At 55.4% G+C, this 21,709-nt stretch overlaps 8 protein-coding genes across 8 annotated transcripts; 3 read left to right on the top strand and 5 right to left on the bottom strand.

Moving 5' to 3' along the window:
• Positions 1–1,556: 1,556 nt before the first annotated feature.
• Positions 1,557–3,561, bottom strand: TRIREDRAFT_79835 (glutamate decarboxylase/PLP-dependent protein; the record flags this gene model as incomplete). Its single annotated transcript, XM_006966979.1, has 3 exons — positions 3,314–3,561; positions 2,611–3,216; positions 1,557–2,550 (listed from the first exon to the last, which is right to left on the bottom strand). Exons 1-3 carry the CDS (start codon positions 3,412–3,414, stop codon positions 1,557–1,559), a joined length of 1,701 nt encoding a protein of 566 aa, XP_006967041.1. The 5' UTR covers positions 3,415–3,561.
• Positions 3,562–5,231: 1,670 nt separating this feature from the next.
• Positions 5,232–6,733, bottom strand: TRIREDRAFT_79832 (glycosyltransferase family 34; the record flags this gene model as incomplete). The annotated part of the gene is made up of 3 exons (XM_006966978.1): positions 6,018–6,733; positions 5,508–5,935; positions 5,232–5,441 (listed from the first exon to the last, which is right to left on the bottom strand). The coding sequence occupies exons 1-3, from the start codon at positions 6,310–6,312 to the stop codon at positions 5,232–5,234; spliced, it is 933 nt and encodes a 310-aa protein (XP_006967040.1). The 5' UTR covers positions 6,313–6,733.
• Positions 6,734–7,578: 845 nt separating this feature from the next.
• Positions 7,579–8,544, bottom strand: TRIREDRAFT_79828 (uncharacterized protein; the record flags this gene model as incomplete). The annotated part of the gene is made up of 1 exon (XM_006966977.1): positions 7,579–8,544. The coding sequence occupies one exon, from the start codon at positions 8,542–8,544 to the stop codon at positions 7,579–7,581; it is 966 nt and encodes a 321-aa protein (XP_006967039.1).
• A 642-nt stretch (positions 8,545–9,186) lies between these two features.
• TRIREDRAFT_79825 (20S proteasome, subunit Y7) lies at positions 9,187–10,391 on the top strand. The gene is made up of 6 exons (XM_006967075.1): positions 9,187–9,241; positions 9,307–9,326; positions 9,424–9,474; positions 9,536–9,870; positions 9,925–10,132; positions 10,193–10,391. Exons 1-6 carry the CDS (start codon positions 9,198–9,200, stop codon positions 10,309–10,311), a joined length of 777 nt encoding a protein of 258 aa, XP_006967137.1. The 5' UTR covers positions 9,187–9,197; the 3' UTR covers positions 10,312–10,391.
• A 72-nt stretch (positions 10,392–10,463) lies between these two features.
• TRIREDRAFT_65164 (uncharacterized protein) lies at positions 10,464–11,767 on the bottom strand (the record flags this gene model as incomplete). The annotated part of the gene is made up of 3 exons (XM_006966976.1): positions 10,464–10,971; positions 11,132–11,462; positions 11,602–11,767. 3 exons carry the CDS (start codon positions 11,765–11,767, stop codon positions 10,464–10,466), a joined length of 1,005 nt encoding a protein of 334 aa, XP_006967038.1.
• A 2,805-nt stretch (positions 11,768–14,572) lies between these two features.
• TRIREDRAFT_79823 (uncharacterized protein) lies at positions 14,573–19,147 on the top strand (the record flags this gene model as incomplete). The annotated part of the gene is made up of 6 exons (XM_006967074.1): positions 14,573–14,635; positions 14,740–14,768; positions 14,863–14,911; positions 14,979–15,228; positions 15,310–17,787; positions 17,883–19,147. The coding sequence occupies 6 exons, from the start codon at positions 14,576–14,578 to the stop codon at positions 19,145–19,147; spliced, it is 4,131 nt and encodes a 1,376-aa protein (XP_006967136.1).
• A 272-nt stretch (positions 19,148–19,419) lies between these two features.
• TRIREDRAFT_122828 (uncharacterized protein) lies at positions 19,420–20,413 on the bottom strand (the record flags this gene model as incomplete). Its single annotated transcript, XM_006966975.1, has 3 exons — positions 20,250–20,413; positions 20,061–20,166; positions 19,420–19,959 (listed from the first exon to the last, which is right to left on the bottom strand). Exons 1-3 carry the CDS (start codon positions 20,387–20,389, stop codon positions 19,420–19,422), a joined length of 786 nt encoding a protein of 261 aa, XP_006967037.1. The 5' UTR covers positions 20,390–20,413.
• A 484-nt stretch (positions 20,414–20,897) lies between these two features.
• On the top strand, positions 20,898–21,681 carry TRIREDRAFT_109397 (uncharacterized protein; the record flags this gene model as incomplete). Its single annotated transcript, XM_006967073.1, has 2 exons — positions 20,898–21,258; positions 21,365–21,681. The coding sequence occupies 2 exons, from the start codon at positions 20,898–20,900 to the stop codon at positions 21,679–21,681; spliced, it is 678 nt and encodes a 225-aa protein (XP_006967135.1).
• Positions 21,682–21,709: the final 28 nt, after the last annotated feature.

Here is a 21,709-nt window from a genome sequence, read left to right as displayed (position 1 = left end):
GTCCCCATCGTACCTACATACATACATACAGTGATCAACCTATCTACCTAGACGTTTCCTTACAGTCCCTCCGTGAAGCATGTGGTTCCCCCCCCCCCATCCCCAGCCATCGTGAAGAACAAAGATGCAAATCACACAAAAACAGCATCATGCAGCACCCCTCCCCCCCTTCCCCATCCCTCAAAGTGCACTCTGTATGAAGAGCAAAAAGATGAAGGGGGGGGGGGGGGGGGGGGGGGGGGGGGGTTCAAAAGGCGGAGAAGAGGGGTCCAAGGACAAGGACGACTTCTTCCGTCCGTCTCTCGCATACGATATAGACCGTACAGTACCAGTAGCAGTAGACAGTTCATGCATCCAGTCTGCCCGTGCCCTGCAAGGCCAGCCAACAAACACGCCACTCTTCTTCACAAACGGCGTACGCAGGGGGAAAGAAAGAAAAGAGGCATACAATTACCTGTGGCAAGTTCAAGTGGTCTGCTTGCATACCTGGTAATAATAGAGGCGAGGACAAGTCAGTCAGTCACGCAGCATCTGCTGCAAACAGACACACACCACCACCAAGTCCATGACAAAAAAACGCATCGTCCAAAGAGAGACAAACATCCGATCATAAAAAAAAGACAACGAACCCGGAGAACAGCGATGAGAGACAGTGAGAGCGAGAGAGGGGCGGTGAAGCATGTGGAGCAAGAGCTGGAAAACGACAAAGCAGCAGCATGACCTTCCTGAAGAATAATAATAAAAAAAAAAGAATGAGGCTGTCTCGCGTTGATTGGACATTTGGCCACCTTTGTTTGCCTCCTCCTCCTCCGTTATGGCCCCCATACACTCCATCCCTCCGATGCTGTACATACATACACATGTATGTTCTGTGCTGTTTGTTTTTGGAGAAATGCATGTGCGTTACATACAGCTCAGCGTGAGAGGCAGGCAGCAGGCAAGGGCCATGGATTGCCAACAAGGGGACTGACCGTCAACCGGTGGATGGGACGCACGGATACCTGCAGAAGGGAGATGCAGTAGATGGGGGGAGTCAATCGATCGACTTGTTGTTCATCAAGCATGTGCCTGTGTCGTGGCGGTATGTATGTATGTAAGTGTTCGTGTTCGTGTCTGTGTCTGTGTCTGTGTCTAGCAGGAGGCACGGGCTGTGCGACCCGGCAGCGGCAGCGGCATCGCCAGGTTTGCACAATGATCCCCGTTTCTGTTTCTGTCCCCTTTTTCCTTCATGTGCTGCCGTGTTGTGGCTCAGCTATCCAAAAAAGTACATACATGTGAATGAGTAACAGTAGTCAAGGACGTTGACGAAACGGACGTGGAAGAGCGAAGCAAGAAGACAAGACAAGAGATGAGAACAGAAGAGAAGAGAACAGGGGATCAAGGGGACAGGAGAGGGTGATTCGAGCAGCCCCGAATCAGCAGAACCAGACAACAAAAACAGCCCATGACAAAACGCCATCCGCCATCCGCCATCAACCATCATCCATCAGACACGCAGCGCAAATCACGCAAGACGCATTTGTTCCTTCTGTAGCTTACACGACGCCAAAGTCACATCATACCTTGTACAGCAGATCGAGAAACCCGGTGGCCAGATCAACAACGACCCCCTTGTTCGGCAGCGATCCCGCCACGCCGTACAGCGCAGCCGAATCGCCCATGGCCTTGCCCTTGGCCCCCTTGCCCTCCACCAGCCGCGCCCTCTCCTTCTCGCGCTCCTCTTCCACCACCGTCTCCAGGTCGCCGACCAGCCGCTCCCACACCTTGACAATGGGCATCGTCACGGCGACGTGGATGGCCGGCGGGCTCTGCAGGGCGTTGAGGTGCCAGCCCTTGGCCGACATGCCGTCGGCGATGTCGTACACGTCCAGGTTCTTGGCCGAAAAGGCCACCACCGAGACGAGCGGCTTGCCGAGCAGCTCCAGCTCGCTGCTGAGCACGGGGCCGCTCTGGATCGCCTCGGCAATCTTCTTGGTCGTCCCCACAATCTTGACGCAGGCGTCCACGTAGCCCGTCTCGCCCAGCCGCATCATGCTGGCCCAGCAACCGGCTATCAGCGCTCCAGGCCGCGATCCCGCCATGCCAGGCGAGGCGTAGACGCCGCCGGCCCAGTCGGGCGAGACAAAGTACTGGTACGACCGCAGCTCCGCCGTGCGGTACAGGACCGTCGAGCTGCCCTTGGGCGCGAAGCCGTACTTGTGCGTGTCGCAGCTGATGCTCGTCACCCCCTTGAGCCGGAAGTCAAACGGCTGCGTCTCGAAGCCCGCCTTGTCCAGGCAGGCAATGACAAACGAGCCGAGGCAGCAGTCCACGTGCAGGGGCAGCTTCTTGCGCAGCGCCAGCTTGCTCAGGGCCGCGATGTCATCGATGATGCCGTGAGGGAAGTTGGGCGCCGAGCCCACCAGCAGCACCGTGTTGCGGTTGACCAGGCGGGCGACCCTGCGGACGTCTACTTGGTAGTTGGGGGCAGGGCAGTCTACGTAGTGGATCTTGATCTTGAAGTACTCGCCGGCCTTGCGGAAAGCCGTGTGTGCAGTTGACGGCAGAATCCTAGGATAGCGGACATTAGTATCCTGTAAAACGGCGCCTGCAGAAGCACTCGCAGCTTACATCTCGGGCTCTGTGATCCCACGCTCGTGGTAGGCCTTTTGGCGCGCAGACAGCACCGCCATCAGGATGCTCTCGGTACCGCCCGAGGTCGTTACGCCGGCAGCACCAACGGGGGCGTGGAACAGATTGAGCACCATGCTCACGATCTCGGCCTCCATCTTGCGCACGCCCGGGAAGACGTCCGGGTGGATCGGGTTTGCTACGGTAAACTTGCCAAACGCCTCCGTCTGCAGCTTCAGCAGGTAGTCCTCGCCGTGGTAGACCGCGCCGGAGACGTAGCCGTCCTCCCAGCGGGTGTGGTCCATGTTGGCCAGGGCGTCGAGCTCCGCGCGCACCGCCTCGTCCGTCAAGCCCTCCTTGGGCAGCGCCAGGTACTTTGTCTGGCCGGGGGGCACCAGCTTGTTGGCCATCTTGTCGAGCGATTCTTGGACCTTCTTCTGCACCTGGCCGCGCACGCCCGGCGCTCGCAGAAAGTAGCCATACAGGGTCCGTTCAATGTCGCGGTACAGCTCGAGGATTGCGCCGATGATGCCGCGGCCCTTGAGCTTCCACCACAGGCGCCGGGTCCAGCGGAGGACGAAGTAGAAGAAGATGATGTTCTTGATGCTATTTCACGAGACGGGCGTCGTCAGCAGGAAGCCATCTCACGCAATTGGACCGAATCAAAGCAGCAGAGACTGTATTAAAGGGGCTCAAAACTCACAGGTCGATATTGATAAGGCTGAGCGACAGCGCCTGTCTCCGGCGCTTGACGCTCTCCAGACTGCCGCGGAGGCTCTGGGGAATGCGCGAGCTGCCGGGCATCGTGGCGGCCGTTTGTCGAGTACTCACTCGATCAGTCGTTGCAACCGCAGAGTCACGTACTGGGACTGAGTATGGAGGACAAGCAAGGTATTATGCTGAAGCAGCAGGTCAATTCCTCGCAGCCAGCATTGCACAAAAGAGAGGCCCAGCGCTTCTGTGTAGATGAGAGTATCGAATGGCTGAGGAATGGAAGAGGCAGGTTTATCTTGTCTGCGAGCAGCAAGAGGTGATGCACCTTGCCACTAACACGAGCTACGTCAGACAAAAGTACCGCTGCCGCCACATTGCTGCCGCAGAGTACATTGTTCCCGCTGCCGTTGTTGATAGCGCGCGCATGTACTCGTACGTACTTTTGTAATTGAGCTCTGCCGCACATGATGCGTGCTCGGGAAAGAGCAACCTGCCACCTCGGCTGAGACAGACTAAACCTGTCAGTATGGGTCTCGCCCAGCTCGCAGCCTGAGCCAATGAGAAGCGCCAGAGCTGCGGAAAGGTGTCCAGTGGCCTCCCGATGGGGTCTAGCGTCCTATTTTCGGGCGTCTTCACGTGGATGGAGGGGAGCCAGGCTAAGCCTAGAGGGGGATGGCAGTGGAGGGCAGAGGGAAACCCGCGGACGCCGTGCCGGACAATGGAAGAACCGGAGACGAACTGAGTTTTGATGGTGATGACATGAGATGGATTTCTTGATCTTGCTCTGAGTGATATATACGAGCGACATTGATTTTGTGAGCAAATACCGCATGTCAAGGTTGATGTATAGGGCGTGAGACAGACGCCCTCTGTAATACTACTATACGAGGAGAATGACTGGTCGAGATATTAAGTCTGCTCTGTATTACTGTGCCTGTCAGACATGAAAGAGAAATTGCAGCTGATCAGTGTATGGAGTATTGCCGGGAGTTGCAGCTGTTCGTTGAAAGATACGGTAATAGACTGGATATGTTGTCTAGAGACTGAAGGAGGCAGTATGTCATTGACATTTCTTGATCCTAGGGTGCTTCCTGATCGCAATGGGCTACACGGAACTACACGGAATTGATCAGTGAGGCTCATTCCACGATACCTTGGCTGTCATCAGATCTTACCACCAATATTTGTTCATGCTTTCGGCAACCACTACATCACTGTATCTCAAGAACATCAACGACAATCACTGACAATGGACATGGCCCAACCTGGCAGATGTTAATAACATCATAGGATACTATATATCATCTGGAACTTGACCGCGCTGACGACTCGACACAAGAATAAGGCGAAAAGACATGATTCATCAGAATAATACAAACAGACAAGCGCAGCTATTCGCTTTCATCCTACTGCCTCCCCTTCCCTTCACTCTTCTTCTCACCATACTCAACAAGTTGCAATACAATCGAACCTCCAGTCATCAACGCTTTCGATGGATTCAACTCGCTGGCGCTCCTCCCGCGATTCGTGTCGCACGCTTCAATCTATCAGTCATGCCGAAATCTGCTGAATTCTCATTGGTTTTATACCATTTCATCCTCCAATAAGCCGCCAACGACACCAACACGTTTGTCCAACCCAGATAACGCCGTGGATATAGACTCCAGAGGATATATGCTCCGAACGAACGCCGGTATTACGCAAGTTGTTTCTGATTTCCTTGCCTCCGCCGCCGTCCGCCTGCCCGCCCGCCCCTCCATAAGTTCCCAGTCTTCTTTTTCATGGTTTTCCCTTGTTTCTGTTTTATCAATGTATTTTTTGACCCATAACTTGCCTCCCAATCTTTCGTTTTCCATGTTCGCCCCATATAGATGGATTTGAGCTCTCCTACTCTGTTGTTGTGTCGTTTACAATGAAGAGCTCCATTTCTGATAATAGCTTGCTGACACGGTCTCGCAGCTCTGTTCGCCTGACTTCGTGCACCCGGTGAACATGACGACAAAGTCGCCGTCTTGGTAGGCGTCGCCTTGGTCGGTGCGCGTGTAGGGGCCGAGCGTGCGTTGCGGTACGAGTGCCAGCTTCGAGAGGATGGTGGGATGCCATTGCACAATGTGCTCCTGGTTTTGAAAATTAGTCTCCCCGTCTTTCCCATCCTGCGTCCCCCCATGATCTGCGTGACTCACCAGAGCATGTCTCTCAGCCTTTTGGAAATTGTAGCTTCGGTACAGAGGGTCCATCCACGTCTCCAGCAGGAACTTGCTCCATTGGCTGTTCCTAACCACAACACTGCCGGCCACCAAGCCTGAGCTGTCCTGGCTAACAATGAGGTCGACCTCATCTGGTCTCAGGTGCGAAAACGTCTTGATGATGCTGTCCGGCGGCACAACGGGGTAATTCTTGATCATCAGGCTCTCCAGCTTTTGCCGATTCAGGAGCTGTTCCTCCAGCGACTTGCTCATATCCATGATATAGGCGTCCTGGTCGAGGTACCAGACGAAGCGGCACTCCGGGAACTTGGTCAGCGCATGCCGCATAGCCATGAGTTTCGACCAAGACTGCGGCGCTCCCTGGGTGTCGTAGTCGTAGGCCTTGACGATAAATGCCTCGTAACCTATGTTTATTCATGCATGTCAGCGACTGGGCGCAATGTAGACAAGGTGAGACCCTCAATGGAGAAGACTCGTGCTACCCACCATGCTTTGCGGCATACTGCTCGCGGTTCTCCTTGATCGTCTTCAGGTAGGCATTGGGATATTGCGTCGGGTCGATGACGGTCACCAGCACGACTGGCGGCCGGCCCGAAGGCACGCGCTCAGGATCGGGGCGCGGGACCCGTGGATTTGAAAAGAACCAGAGCGTCGCGAGCACCAGGAACAGCACAATGCCAATCGTCTTGATGCGACTCCTCCGCAGGCCGGGCAGCCGCGTGGATCGAGGGCGGAAGGGCGGCGGGTTCGAGCTCTTGCGGGAGGGATATGCGAAATGCATCTTGTCGGTCGAGGCGAGATGTGACGAGGTCAAGCGGCAGGATCGTGGGCGGCTCGGCTCCGTGAGTGCCGGTAATATCGACTGCGGTCAGTTCGACTCTGGCGTGTCTCTGTCGTCTTCCAATCCTCGCGGGTTCTTGCAATAGCGAATTGCGCCGCGGTTATCACGATCAATGAGGCGGATACTGCGGGATGCAGGCGGCTGGAACCAGTCTGTCGTCTTCTCCTGAGCCGCTCTCGATCGTGCGGCTGAGGCCAGCTGTGCGACAACTGCGATAAGCAGGGCGGGGATCCGAGAGTCCTAATTCGATGGCCGACGGTCCTCGCAGTTCATCAAACGAGTGGCAGAGGCGACGAGGAAATCAAGGGAAAATAAGTCTGACGGGCCGCTGCGAAAGGCGTTCGCGCGCGGTGAGGCGATTGGCGATCCCTTATGCTTATGACATTTGTGGCCATGTTGCTAGGGGTGCTTTTTTTGGGGGTACCTTCACCTGGGAACACGAGGCGCCCGGGCTGCACTCGGCGCCGGAGGTACGAATCGCCGGGCCAGCCAATTGATGCCATCAAGATTAGCACTGGGCTGTGATTTGCTTTGCGAGTGCAGACGGCGCTGGTTCGATTTTCTCGTATTACTGCTGCCTACATGCTGCAACACGGAGGTAAGGTTGCGGCTAGTACCAAGCTGGAGATGTTATTCGGTGCCGTTGAGAGTGGGTGAGCTGGGTGATGAAAGGGGGGGCCCTGACGAGGTTGTGGTTGGTTGGTGAAGCCAGTGAGCAACATGAAGCTCGATATGCAGATATACCTCAAAGTAGAACAATCACGGCCACCAGACAATCATACTTGTGCTTATTGAAATGTTGTATCACTTTAATTTGATAGTGAAGATTCATGTTTGTTTACAGAATGTGCCGGGCTGTCCCAGTGATGCTGCTCAGGACAAGTGTACATACTTGAGGCGTACGGAGCAGATACTTGTAGGAACGCGAACGTCTTGGACACCCGAGGGCATCCTCGACGCACGCAGACGCACCGGCAAATCTCACACCAGGCCAGCGAGCAGAGAGCCAAGACGGCCTCTGCTCAAGGCGCTGGCAGAGCGTCGCTATCTGCACGCAGACTAGTTGACTTGACACGGAAGAGCGAGTTCGAGGCAACTTAAGAGTGTGCAAGAGAAAAGAGCAAAAGCAGGACGCTTGGTCCAGTAACATAAGGATGATGAGGAACGTCTCCAGATCAGATGAGAGAAATGACAAGGCTAGATTCGTCATTCATCCTTCTTCGCTTCGGGTATTCCGTCGTCGTCGTCTTCGTCGGCATCACCGTCGTTGCCGTCCACGTCCAGGACCCTCTCACTCACATTCTTCAGCAGACGTTCACTCAACTTCCTGACGCCTTTCCAAATCCCCACGAGAGTGGTAAAGGCTCCCATGAGAACGAAAAGGAGACTGATGTTCTCCACTCTGGCCCTTCCAGTGCCCTGGCGTCTGCCGGTTCCCGTCATGCTACGCAGATTCCACCAGTGCCAAGGTGAAAGGGCCAGCATGGACTTGAAGATGCCAACAAGACCGAGGGAGAAGAAGCCCTTGACAAAGTGTTCGGTCCACGTTGTCGGTGGTTCCCAGTCTGGCTCCCGTAACGCTTCAATATCTGTGACCACGCTCGTAACGGCATCGGTGACGGTACCGACAGGATCGAACCAGAGATTGAGAAGCGGATCTGCCATGAAACCCAGGAAGAAGATGCTCGTCAAGAGAATCACCACCGTCAGGCCGGCTTGGGCCCATGTGCTGCTTAGCATCGAGGCCCAATGGAGGCGAACCAGCCGGTAGGAAAACTTGCACGTCGGGCATTGCCAGTAGTTCCTCTTGGCAGTAGGGTTCGATAGGCGCCAAGCATTGAGGCACCCCTCATGGACGTACTTTTGCGATCCCTTGCACTTGCACGGGGACAGCAATTTTCCAAGCTCAGGGTCGTCGGACACGTAGGTTGGCTTGGTCGACTGGGACGAGTTGGGAGGAAATCTTGGTTCCACTGAGTCCAGGCAGATCCGACATGTTCGTGGCTTATATCGTCTGTGCCCATGCCTGGCATCTGGGGGCGGTTGAGATTGTGCACGCGGGTGCTCTCTGGTGTTGTCAGATGCCGAACGTTCATCGGGATATGCCGCCGACGTCCTTTCGTGCACCGTCGCCTGGTACGGGGTTCGCACCCTCTCTCCAAACCATTCCATCACGGCTGATGTCTCGGCAGAGAATAGAAGAGCAGAAGTAGTGCCCGGTCTGGGTTTCAACTTCTGACGCGCCAACAGGGACACAGCCTGGGGTATCGCTCCTGCAATATACTGACGAGAAAAGCAGATATAGAAGTCAATGGATGGTAAGTGGTGTGCTTCACATGGTAGAAGTGCTCAGCAAGCTGTCGGTCAAGCGCCAGCTCGAGAAGGACAAACTGAAGAGGAAAGGGGGGAAAAGGCACGCTCGAGTCTTCACAGAGACGGAATGTAAAGAGGCCACTTCACCACTTTCTGCCTCACATTCCGGCTAGCCGATTCCTCCGACTGCGTGACCGCGAGAGGTGATGGATGATGCTTGTGCTAGGGGATAGTAATGATATTGTCGGAGCCAGAAAAAGCTGCACCAAAGTTCAGTGGGTGGGAAAAGAGGGAGCTCCCCACCGGAGGCCGGCAGAACAGTAAGTCCGCCACCAGCTAGGCTGGCCCGAGCTTGACGCGCAGCTTCAGTGTGCCTGGCCTTGACGCCGGAGGTGGGATTGCATTATGGCATACCTCTAGCAGGGCAGAGCAGCTTCAACTCCAGCAAACGCATTGCAGCACCGCATCTCCTCGCCCGACCAGCCCGCACATCAGTCGACACCCCTCCAGCCATGGCGGACAGATACTCCTTCTCCCTCACAACCTTCTCGCCCAGGTACGTCGTGGACGTCATCTCCAGCTGCGAAAGACCCCTCTACTGACTGCTTGTGATGTTGATAGCGGCAAGCTGGTGCAAATCGGTATGCACTTCCCTGGGCAGCCTGCGCGGGCCTTGACCACCCACCGAGTGGAATGCTCGCTCTAGGACGATGCTGACATGTAGCTTTTCTCTCGCAGAGTATGCTCTGAATGCCGTCAACCAGGGCATCACAGCGCTGGGTATCAAAGGTAGGCTGAGCTACCCCTCGAAGGTGACATGACAGACCAGCTAACGAGGGCAACCACGCAGCTACCAACGGCATCGTCCTCGCTACCGAAAAGAAGTCCTCGTCTCCCCTCGCCGACCAGAGCAGCCTGTCCAAGATCAGCCACATCACGCCCAACATCGGCACCGTCTACTCCGGCATGGGCCCCGACTACAGAGTGCTTGTCGACAGAGCGCGCAAGGTCTCCCACACCGGCTACAAGCGCATCTACAACGAATACCCCCCCACCAGAATACTCGTGCAGGATGTCGCCAGAGTCATGCAGGAGGCCACTCAGTCGGCTGGTGTCCGGCCATACGGCGTCAGCATGTTGATTGCCGGCTGGGACGAGGGCATCGACCCTGAGGAGGAGACCGAGGTCAAGGAGGGTGAGGAGGTGAAGAAGACAAAAAAGACGGGCGGCATCCACAAGGGAGGACCTATGCTGTACCAGGTCGACCCGACGGGCAGCTATTTCCCGTGGAAGGCCACGGCCATTGGCAAGAGCGCAACCAAGGCGAAGACCTTTTTGGAGAAGCGATACTCGGAGGAGCTCGAGCTGGAAGACGCCATCCACATTGCGCTGCTGACGCTCAAGGACAACATTGAAGGCGAGATGAACGGTGACTCGATCGAGATCGGTACGTCCCTGCCTAGTGCTGCAAATGTGCGGCTGGATCACATACTGACCTTTCTGATAGGCATCGTTGGCCCTCCAGCTGACCACTTGCTGGGTGTCGAGGGAGTTGAGGGTGCCACGGGCCCCCGGTTTAGAAAGCTGACTCCTCAGGAGATTGAGGATTACCTGTCAAGTCTATGATAGACATGCCGCACGCGGAATGATGATGAGCAGGCTTTGATGTACCATAAAGCTTAATAAACAAAAGAATTTGGCATGCAGCGTCGTCTTATGTCGGCTATTCTTCCTTTTCATGAATCTTGGTATTTTTCTTGGCTGAGAACCTGCTGAGGCTATAGCTTAGCTGTAAGGATAAAGGACGACCGTGGGCCAGCCGCGACTCCCACAATCTTGGAACCCTCGGGAGCTTCGAATCGAAGCTTGAGCCATCCATCTGTGCCGGACACCCCCTTACCAACCTCGCCCAATCCCAGCTGGCCATTAGCATTCTCGCCAACGACATACACAAGCCCATCAGCCGTCAGCGCAATGGCATGGCCCTCCCCCAGGGCAACATCTACGACATCCTTTCCGCCATCAATCTCCGTGTAGTTTGGGATACCAGAGAGTTCTGTGAAGCCATGTCCTAGGCGATGATGACGAGATATTTCCGCTGTCTTTGATGATGATGATGATGATGAGGATGATGACGACGAGAGCGTCCGCGAGCCCCAGACGTAGACGCTGCCGCTGGTCGTCAGCGCCGCGACGGCGGAGCCGCCTGCCGTGACGTGTTTGATGGGGTCCTCCGAGGAGGCGATTTCGTGGAGATCGGGTACCGGGCCCGGAAGGTCGGGTGGGCTGGTTAACTCCGTGGCCCGGGTTAGTCGTCCGGCTCTTACGATTCCCGGGATAGTAGGAGGAACGTCCTAATGCACATCCGGTATTCGTTTGATGGGGGAGGATGAATAGGAGTGTGTGTGTGTGTGTGTGTGTGAGAGAGAGAGAGAGAGAGACTTACGGGTTGGGCGGATCGGTGTCTCTTCCAAGACAAGCTTCAAAGCGAGGGTCGCCAAAGGTCGAGACGGTGCCGTCGGAGTGGAGGATGACGAAGCCGGTGTCGAAGGCGGCGAGTTGGGTTGCTTTGGGTCGGCAGGTGAAGGTTGAGTCTGGGTTGGCGCCGGATGACCAGGAGGATGGGGAGGCGTGCTTGGCTAGCTTGTTGTTGATGTCGCCATCTTCATCTTCATGGATGATGGTGAGGAGTTGGCCGGTTGCGGTTTCGGCGGACGCGTAGAGGTGCTCGAGGTTGTGCTGCGAGGGGCCATGGCCGGCGAGGATGAGGTGGTCGTCTTTTCGGACTGGAGGGGGGGGAAATCTTTTGTCAGTTTGTGGTTTGATTGTTGAGGTTTAGGCGGTAATGGTCTTTTATAGGGCGTAAAAGGGAGGTGTGATGGGGTATGAGATAGGTTGTGATTTGATATAAGGTACCGATGGTGTAAGTGAGGCGCGATACTGGCCGTTCAATGGATGTGGCGGAGAGAACTTTTGTAAAGCCGAAGAGGTCATCTGGTTCCTCTGGGATGGCCTCTTGGGGGCTGCCTTTGGTGAAAGTGAGCTGGTTCCAGGCGTTGAAGCCTGTTGCGAAAAGCTCCATGGTGCATGGGATGCGTTGTTGAGACTTGTTTGAGATGGATCAAAAAATGACAAGACGACATCAGAGGCTGCCTCTAGGGCGCTAGCTGCTTCAACAGGTAAGGTACCTACCTATACCTCTTGCTTGCAACATGATTCACGACGTAGATACTCCCAATTGTTCAACACAACAATTGTCGAATGCCAAGTGGCACTTTATTCTATTTTTGAAGACAGACATTGAAAATGTAGGTAATTATACCTAGGCAGATTCAATGTCATCACCACGGTGCATCGCTGTGCAGTCACCTGCGGCTCCTGTGACGCATCTCCAGATTGACGACGGTTGGACTGTGGTTGAACAGAACCGGCTTCTGAAATGCGACTTGCCGCATACATAGTATAGCGAATTATTGCTACTTGCGCGATCTAATTTCAGTATTCTAGGTCATGCTACGCAATAACTTGGTGATGAACCTTTTGAGGGTCAAAGGTTCTACAGAGAGGCTACCTAGGTACGTGTAAGTACGGTCTGCCCTGTCCAGCATCGAGCTGACCTCTCTATTGCTTGAAAGTTCCGGGAGGCCTATGATTGGCAAATGGAAAGATACATGATCCAAGGCATGAACGGACCAGTAATTTTGAGTTTGGGAGTGTAGGCCACATGGCTCTGCCCAACAAGTACCTAAGGTTCAGTATGACTCTTATGACTCCTAAGGCTTGCTTGGTAATGACAGTAGCAGGACAAAGCACTGGGAGGACAAAAGTTCCTTCTGGCATTGAGGCGGCAATCGCAATGGTGGGTCGTCAAGTCCCGGAGATAGAGTATGTACCTACTGCCGGGGATTGAGGCCTGTCCTGTCGGGGGTTTGAAGGTGATGATGACGGTCTGCCTACATACCTTAGATCCTAGGTACTTATGATATTGATAGTACCTTATTCTTGGTTTTCGAAACTTGTCAGTCATGTGTTGTAACAGTGCATTAATTAGTCACTGCTACCAATGGTGATTCCTGTCTATCTGACTTCGGGTAAAGATGGTCGCCAGTCACACGAAGCTCTGAAGATGGTCGCACTTATTCGGCCATTCGTGACGATAGCCGTGAGATTTCCTCCAGAGACCAGCATGAAGAAAAGGCACGGGACGGAATATACTCAGTAACTCCCATTTTATTGACCTTTCCGCGGATTTCTTGATCCCTGGCTCATATGACCTGGAAAGCTTTCAATGTAGAGGTAGCATTTGCTCACATGTTGTGCCGGGTAAACGCATTCATGTGGGAGGCCGACACACTACAAGGCAAGGTAGACTGGTGAGTTGACGGGCCAGGCAGCGGCCACTCGTGGGGCCCAACAGTACTATAAGATAGCAATAACCAGAACAGATAACACCGGGTCTGGTTGAATCGAGGTAAATTGTCAAGATACACATTCTTGCTTGACATACCTGTGAGAGTTCCAGAAACCAAGGAGAGGCCGTGAACGAGGCTGCCGACGCTAACGGTGACAGTTTGAATCTTAACGCAGCGGCTCACTATCAAGCCACGAAACAAGCTTCAACAACCCAAACAAGGTGAGAAGAGGCCGGGGCTCTGCATGAGTGGCTGCATGAACCAACACAAAAACAACATCCTCCGTTTGCTAATAGTAGCTATGTAGCCTGTCGTGCACGAGTGTCCTTGCCTGCCATAGATTGAATTCGCAGTCCTGCTTTGACGTTGTATTCATTCACTCCCCCCACGTCACCCAATTGCGTCTCCTCCTCCTACACCTCTGCGGCCTCTCTCTCACCCCCAGCAAGCAAGCAATTGGCATCTCAGCAGCCCAACGAAAGGACACACGCCTTGTTCCACCTGCGGGGAAGCGATGCCTGTGACACTCGAGCCGTGACGCCTCAGCTGTTGACGCCTCTCTGCCTCCTCCTCCTCTCTCTGATGCTGGCCAAGCTCGCCGTGGATCCAGGAAACCTCAAGGTTCGCTAGACAGGCCCTACAGACGACTACATGTACCTTGCCTTACCTTACAACTACATATAACTACGACTAAGACTACGGCTTGCCTCTCTCTTAGCTCCCCAGTGGCAGCCACGCAAATCACCGGCTTCCCGCCGAGCAGGGGCATGAATCCAGCAGCTCCAGCTCCAGATCCAGGTGATCCAGGTGCAAATCCGCGTCCCAGCCCGCCAGCGTCGAGTCGCCAACCCCGCAACCAACTCCGCCGCCGTCGCCGTGAGGCATCGCGAGCCGGGATTCACGCGCAGCTAGTCGCTCGATACGCACTCGTTGCGTCTGCCCGACACGTCAGAATACGCTCCCTGAGGCTGCGGGTGCTTCGCAGGGGCCGCTGCCTGAGTCACACCCCGGGATCCGCCGCCGCGGGAGCGCCAAACTGCCGCCGTCGCCTTTCCATGTTGCAGCTAGTAGCGGCGGCTGGCCCTGGGCTGCCATCAGGGTCAGGGTCAGGGCCTGGGTCTGGTCCTGGTCCTGTCCGCGCTGCTTCGGCTGCTGCTCCGGGCCTGGCGAGCGCTGGGGATGACGTGCCGCGGGTGCGCCCACGCTCGTCGTCGTCGTCGGACGCGGATTCATGGTCGTCTTGCTCCTCTGGAGACGTGGCTCCATCGCTCAACTATGTGACTGGCCACGCCGTCGAGAAAGGGGCGGGCGCGGCCACGGGGTCGGATGGTGCTCCCGATGGCCATGTCGCCGACGAGGCTGCCGTGCCTGGAGCTGATATCAAGCAGCCTACGCCCGGTCAAGATGGAGCCATCCCGACAACAACCTCAGGCTCCCAGGCAGCACTGCTGGGCGAGGAGGGAGAGCAAGTCAAAGTCATGAGGGCCTATCAGATCGAGATGCTCGACAAGAGCCTCAAGCAAAATGTCATTGTTGCTGTATGTTGAAGTTTCTCTCCAATCCCCCGTCTCCCCCTTTGCTGTCGTTGTCTTCGACGTTGAAAGACATGTCCATTGACCAAGGGGCGTTGTTATAAATCTAGATGGACACGGGAAGTGGCAAGACTCAAGTGTAAGTTGTGCATCTTCATCATCGGCAGCCCACGTAACCTGTGCCAGCCCTTAGCACCCTTCTTCGCAAAAGACTGACTTGGCGCTTGCATCAGAGCTGTGCTTCGTATCAAGAAGGAGCTGGAAATCTGCGATGCATCAAAGGTGAGTCTGCCGTCTGGATACAGTTGCACAACGACCTGGACAGCTGCACTGACGCAGCACGCATCAGATCATCTGGTTCATCGCGCCAACAGTTTCGCTGTGTCATCAGCAACACGATGTGCTCAAGTTGCAGATACCTGCCGTGCCCATGATGACACTGGCCGGGAACTCCAATATCGATGCTTGGGGGCCGGATATCTGGGCCATTCTTCTCGACACGGTTCGAATTGTCATATCCACACCCCAGGTTCTGCTCGATGCCCTTGACCATGCTTACCTGAACTTGGGTCTTCTGGCGCTGCTTGTATTTGATGAAGGTATGGGACGACCTGCCTTCACTCTGTAAAGGCAAAGGGGCCGCCAGAAGTTGCAAATCGCTGACGTGTCTTGTGCAAAAGTCCACAACTGCATTGGCAGAAGTCCAGGCGGCAAAATCATGCTCCACCACTACCATCCGCGCAAGCTGGCTGGTGAAAGCGTGCCTGCTGTTCTGGGTCTGACGGCAACTCCGAGCATTCAGTCTGAGCTTGCCGATATTGATGCCTTGGAATGGCTGATGGATGCAAGATGCGTCTCGCCCACTCTCCATCGCGACGAACTGCTCAAATGCGTCAAGAGGCCCAATATCAAGCACATCATCTATAAAGCCGGCAAAGAAGACATCACGACGCCCACCATGCGCGACTTGGATCGGGTCTACCGGGCGCTGGACATTCTCGAAGACCCCTACATACTCATGCTGCGCAACAACCCTACGGACCGAAACAACCGCCTGCTGCTAACAGCCATTGAAAAGTACGATACCTACACACAGAACCAGATGAAGTCGTTCTGCGCCCGATCAAGAGAGATATGCAAGCAACTCGGTCCCTGGGCTGCTGACCTCTTCATCTGGAAGGCCATCTCAGCTCACTTGGACAAGGTGGACAGGCAGACGGATGGAGTTGACGAGTATGGCAACAAGTGGTCGTCGGGGTCGACAAGCTTCCTGGAAAAGAAGCACCTGGCCGACATCTATCGTCGAGTCAAGGTCCAACGTCCTTCCGATGTGCCACAGGTCTTTGAAGACATTTCCGACAAGGTCGGTAAGCTAATCTTTGAGCTTCTGTCGGTAGAGGAGCCCACGGTGGGCATCATCTTCGTCGAGGAACGAGTCATGGTTGCTATGCTGGCCGAGGTTCTCTCTGTCAACCACACAATCACGTCCCGGTACCGGATCGGGACCATGGTTGGCACCTCAAATTACGCTGGGCGGCGGAAGGCCGTTTATGACTTCGACCAGAAAACGGACTACAAGGACCTGCAGAGCTTCCGCTCCGGCAAGATTAACCTGCTGATTGCGACGTCAGTGCTGGAGGAGGGCATCGACGTGCCTGCCTGCAACCTAGTCATATGCTTTGACACTCCGACGACCCCAAAGTCCTTTATCCAGCGGCGCGGACGGGCTCGCTCCAAGGACTCGAATCTCCTTCTTTTCTTTGACGATGCCAACCCTGCGATCTTGAAGTGGCAGGCGAAAGAGGAGGAGATGAACAGGATCTTCGAAGACGAAGAGAGGGCGATTCGCGAACTCGGCAAACTGGAAGATTCGGAGAGTCCGAGCACCATCTCCTTCACCGTCCCGTCTACCGGCGCAAGGCTAGATTTTGACAATGCGAAGCAGCACCTCGAGCACTTCTGCAGAGTCTTGTGCCCGTCGGACTTTGTGGACAGCCGCCCGGACTACATCATCCGCAGGGAGCAGGACTCTCCTTTGTTGACTGCCATTGTACTGCTCCCTCCGTTTCTGCCGGTGAATCTGAGGCAGCACACCAGTGCTTCTCCTTGGCGCTCCGAGAAGAACGCCACCAAGGATGCTGCGTATCAGGCGTATATAGCCCTGTATGACGCGAAGCTCGTCAACGAGAACCTGCTGCCCTTCAAGTCCAGCGACATGCTCGGAATCGATAAGCGAGTATCCGAGGTGCCGGTCGAGCCGTTGATGAAGCCATGGCATCGTGTCGCTCCTGCGTGGCGGGAAGCTGGCGACAAGTGGCTTTACTCCTTGAGCTGCGTGGAGGAGGACGGCCGAGTAAGTGCAGAGTACGAGGTTCTGCTGCCAGTCTGGCTGAACCAGCCTCAGCCCCTGAAAATGTTCCTCGACCGCAATCACCAGGTGGAGTTGCAGCTGAAGGCCGGGATACCCGTGCCGCACGAGCAAGTTGCGTCCCTGCCAGATCATACATCGACTTTGCTGGCGCTGCATTTCGGTCATCGATGGCCTCTCGAGCAGAAAGAGCACGTCATTCGGGTCTGGGCCAAGGATCAACCCCTATCGCTGAACCAAATTGGCGAGCTCACATACGATCCACAGAATGAGAGCGTCAGCCGGGGAGAGTTTCTCATCCGGGACAACACCAGAGCCCCCTACCTGTACAAGGATACCATTGCGTTCAAGCCCGAACCGAGCCAGGTCCAGAATACCTTTTACGAGTACGACAAGGCGCCCGAAGACGTGCCGTATCTCGTGCTCACCAAATGGACGCGGCGGACCGACTTTCTGCATCGCCTCCAAGGGAATCCCGCCAAGAATGAGGTTAGTAGCAAGCCATACGCACGCGTATATCCGCTGTCGTGGGCGACAGTCGATACCATCCCCGCCAGGCACGCCCAGTTTGGCATGCTGATCCCGACCATGATCCACGAGCTCGGCGTCATGCTCATGGCCAAGGAGCTGGCCTACTCCGTTCTCGACGAGGTTGGCATTTCGGATCTGCAGCTGGTCAAGGAGGCCATCAGCGCGCGGAGTGCCTCGGAGCCGGTGAATTACGAGAGGCTGGAGTTTTTGGGCGACTCGATTCTCAAGTTTTGTGCCTGTATGCGCGCCGCTGCTGAAAGTAAGTTGCTCAAGCGTTTTACTCATATATGACTCCTGTGTGCACCTGTCCTCTGACATGGAACTGTTTTGCTGACCACATTTGATACTGCCTAGAACCCGACTATCCCGAGGGCTATCTCTCGTATTGGAGAGACCGACTCGTCTCCAACTCGAGGCTGTACAAAGCCGCTCTCGAGTTTGGGCTGCCGAGGTTCATCTTGACGAAACCTTTTACCGGTCAAAAGTGGCGCCCACTCTACCTGGACGAGGTCCTCCAGCAAGGGGACGTCGCTACGCCGGAGAAGAGAAAATTATCGACCAAGACGCTCGCAGACGTGGTCGAGGCGCTGATCGGGGCCTCATACGTCGATGGAGGCCTTTCAAAGGCAGTGACTTGCATCTCAAAATTCGTCCCCGAAGGCTCGTGGACCAGTGTTGATGCAGATAGAGAGTCTCTCTTTGCGAGAGTGCCAGACGGCGAGCCTCTCCCGCCGCCATTGGAGCCGCTGGAGAAGTTGATCGGCTACACGTTCCAGAAAAAGGCGCTCTTGATGGAGGCTCTGACGCATGCCTCGTATGCTGCAGACTTCGGAACGCGATCTCTCGAGAGGCTCGAATTCATAGGAGACGCTGTCCTGGACAACATTATCGTTACGAAGCTCTTTAGGCTGAAGCCAGCGCTGCCCCATTTCAGGATGCATACGCTGAAGACGGGCCTGGTGAATGGGGACTTTCTTGCTTTCATGACAATGGAGCACGGAGTGCAACTGGCGGCGGACCCTGTGGTGACAGAAGAAGCTACGGTGGAGGTCCCGGAAACGATTTCCTACCTGTGGTCGTTTTTGAGGCAGGCCTCTTTTCCCATTGCCATCGAGCTGAAGGAGACGAACAAGCGGCACGCTGCCCTGAGAGAGCAGATTCACGAAGCAATGGACAATGACGATCATTACCCCTGGGCGCTGCTGGCCGCCCTGAGCCCGAAGAAGTTCTACTCTGACCTCTTCGAGGCGGTTCTCGGCGCTGTGTGGATCGACTCCGGGTCGCTGGCGGCGTGCGAGGGCATGGTTGCGCAGTTTGGGATCTTAAAGTACATGGATCGGCTGCTGCGTGACGAAGTCCACGTGCAGCATCCTAAGGAGGAGCTGGGCATGTGGGCAAACACAGAGACTGTGACGTACGAGCTCGAGATGAAGGGGAGCGAGGAGAGCGCGGGGGAGAGGGAGTATTTCTGCAAGGTGTTTGTTGGAAAGAGGGAGGTTGTGGAGGTTCGTGGGGGGGTCAATAAGGAGGAGGTGAAGACGAAGGGTGCGACGGAGGCGTTGCGGATTTTGAGGGAGGAGAAAAGGCGCGGTGCTGAGGATGTGGTGATGGTGGGATAAAGGTGGGATTGGGGAGGGCGAGTGAGGCTGAAGATGATGAGGGTCTTGGGAAGACTGATGTTGGATGAGCATTTTGCGTTTGACCTTCCAAAACGATCATGAGAGATGAAGGGATGGACTAGACTGCCTGCATTTGATTTTGGCAACTTTTCGTTTTTCGATGATGATGATGATATATGACCTAGATTCAAGATGATGATGACTTATATAGAATCTTACATCTAGGTACCTATCCAACATGACTATTCAACACATGCCTTTTCTTGATGAATCTAGGCATACTTTCTCAGCTCCTCCAGCAACAAGTCGACGATCCACGTCAGCGTAGCCTCCATATCACCATCCAGGGGCTCCCCCTCCGGCACCCGGATCCCTTCCCTCTCAAGCACGTCCCTCTTGAACTTGCCCTCCACATCCCCGTCCTCAAACAGCCACGCGTGCGACTCTACATAATTCGGCCAGACAATCTTGTCCACGTACCCAGGGGGATCAGCCCAGAAGCCCTCGAGGGTGACGTAGCCGTCTCGTGCCTCGCGGCGGGCTTTCGCCTTTGCGTAGGACGCGCGGAGGAAGATTTTGAGGTCGAGGTGGGGTTGGATGGGGGACATGGCGGGGGTGTAGAGGAGGAAGCCGTCGAGGATGCAGATTCTGAGTGGTGGTGGTGTTTGATTGGGTTCGTTGGAGAGGAGGAGGAAGAGGGGGTGAGTGGGAGGCAGGGAGGAGAGGACTTTGGATTTGAGGGTTGTTGTGAGGGAGGGGGGGATGGGGCAGGGGCCGACGGAGTTTTGGTCTTCTTTTGAGTCGAGGGTTGGCTGGATTGGATGTTTTTAGTCTGAAGTTTTTGGAGAGAGAATATGGAGTTGGGATTGAGAGGGGGGAAAGAGGGGGGATGTAAGTAGGGGAGGTTACGGACGGGAAAGGAGGCGTTTTCGCGGATGTAGGAGAGGGCGTCTGCCATGGCGGGTATGTCGATGGATTCGGGACAGTCCCAGTCCACGAGGCCGTTCTTTATAGGGAGCCTAAACATGATTCACATGAGAGGATTATAACTCATTAGAGAGAAGTGTTTGAGGAAGAGAGGGACGAGAGGAAGGAAACTCACTTGGCCTCGGGGCGGTAAAAGTCATCCTCGTGCAGGATAAAGGTGTTGGGGAAGATGTCGCGGAGGAGGCGGGCGAGGGTGGTTTTTCCGCTGGAGGAGCAGCCGGAGAGGGCGATGACGAGGGCCTTTTTGGGGGGCATTTTGGTGTTTTGTTAGGGGAAGGTTTGTGGTGGTGGTGTTGGTGAGATGAGAAGGGGGTTAAGTTGAGAGCTTGAGGGTTAAGTTGATATTTCGAGGGCTGAGTTGAGAGCTGAGTTGATGATCAATCAGATGATACATATCGACGAGACCGGCCAGATACGGGGGGGTTTAGCGGTTGGAGTGGGGGGTTGGAGGGGTACATTACCTGTACTATGGAAGATACAGGGCATGACAGCGTTTGAGTCCCTGGGAACTACAGGGCATTGCTTTTTTGGTGACGGCTGCATGTGCTTTTTTCTACGTGGTGCCTTTTTCCATTTCCAACATACACCTTCAAGCACCATCATCAGCATCAGCACCAGCACCACCGCCTTCGCAGTCCACCACTCAACCTGCCTGCTCTCCGACACTCGTCACCCTCTGCCTACATCACCGACGTCATCACCACAAACAACAAACAAAACAAAAAACAGCACAAACACATCAGCCGCCAACTTTAGCAAAACCATGTCCTCGGACGAACAGGCCTACCAGACGGGCATGGTCCTGACGACGGCCCTCGCCAGCTTCGTCACGGGCTACATGTTTGGCATCTTCACCACGCGTGGCTACCTCATCTCGCCCGCCCTGGCCGAGGAGCGCCGGCGGTACCACAACGACCCGGTCGAGAGCGACGAGAGCGACGTCGACGTCGACGGCACGCCGCTGGACCACGCGCCCAACTGGGCCAACGGGCTGGACGCGGACCGCCGGCAGGGATTGCGCTTCCGGGAGTCGGGGGTTGCGGAGAGGAAGAGCCTCATGGGGGAGAGCAGCGAGGAGTGTAAGCTGGTGTTGGTTGTGCGGACGGATCTGGGCATGACAAAAGGTATTTTTTTTTCCTTTTCTTTTTCTTCTTTCTTCTGATGGATATCGGAATTGTCAAGAGGGAAAAAGAGGACTGACATTTGAGGGGGGGGGATGGAAAAACATAGGCAAAATCGCTGCTCAATGCTCGCACGCCACGCTCGCCTGCTACAAGGCCCTCGCCAGCGCCGACCCGTCGTCGCCCGAACGCCGCGTGCTCTCCCGGTGGGAGCGCTCCGGGCAGGCCAAGATTGCCGTGCAGGTCAAGAGCCAGGCTGAGCTGCTCGAGCTGCGGGGCAAGGCGCGCGCCATGGGGCTCACGGCCGAGGTGATTCAGGATGCTGGGCGGACGCAGATTGAGGCGGGCAGCATGACGGTGCTGGGCGTGGGACCGGCGCCCAAGAGCTTGGTGGATAAGGTTACGGGGGGGTTGAAGCTGTTGTGAGGAGGGGAAGGGGGAACGTATATGGTTC

Source organism: Trichoderma reesei (assembly GCF_000167675.1).
Source record: "Trichoderma reesei QM6a unplaced genomic scaffold TRIREscaffold_15, whole genome shotgun sequence".
In the NCBI taxonomy this organism is placed as follows: domain Eukaryota; kingdom Fungi; phylum Ascomycota; class Sordariomycetes; order Hypocreales; family Hypocreaceae; genus Trichoderma; species Trichoderma reesei.
This window is presented reverse-complemented; position numbering and strand designations above follow the sequence as displayed.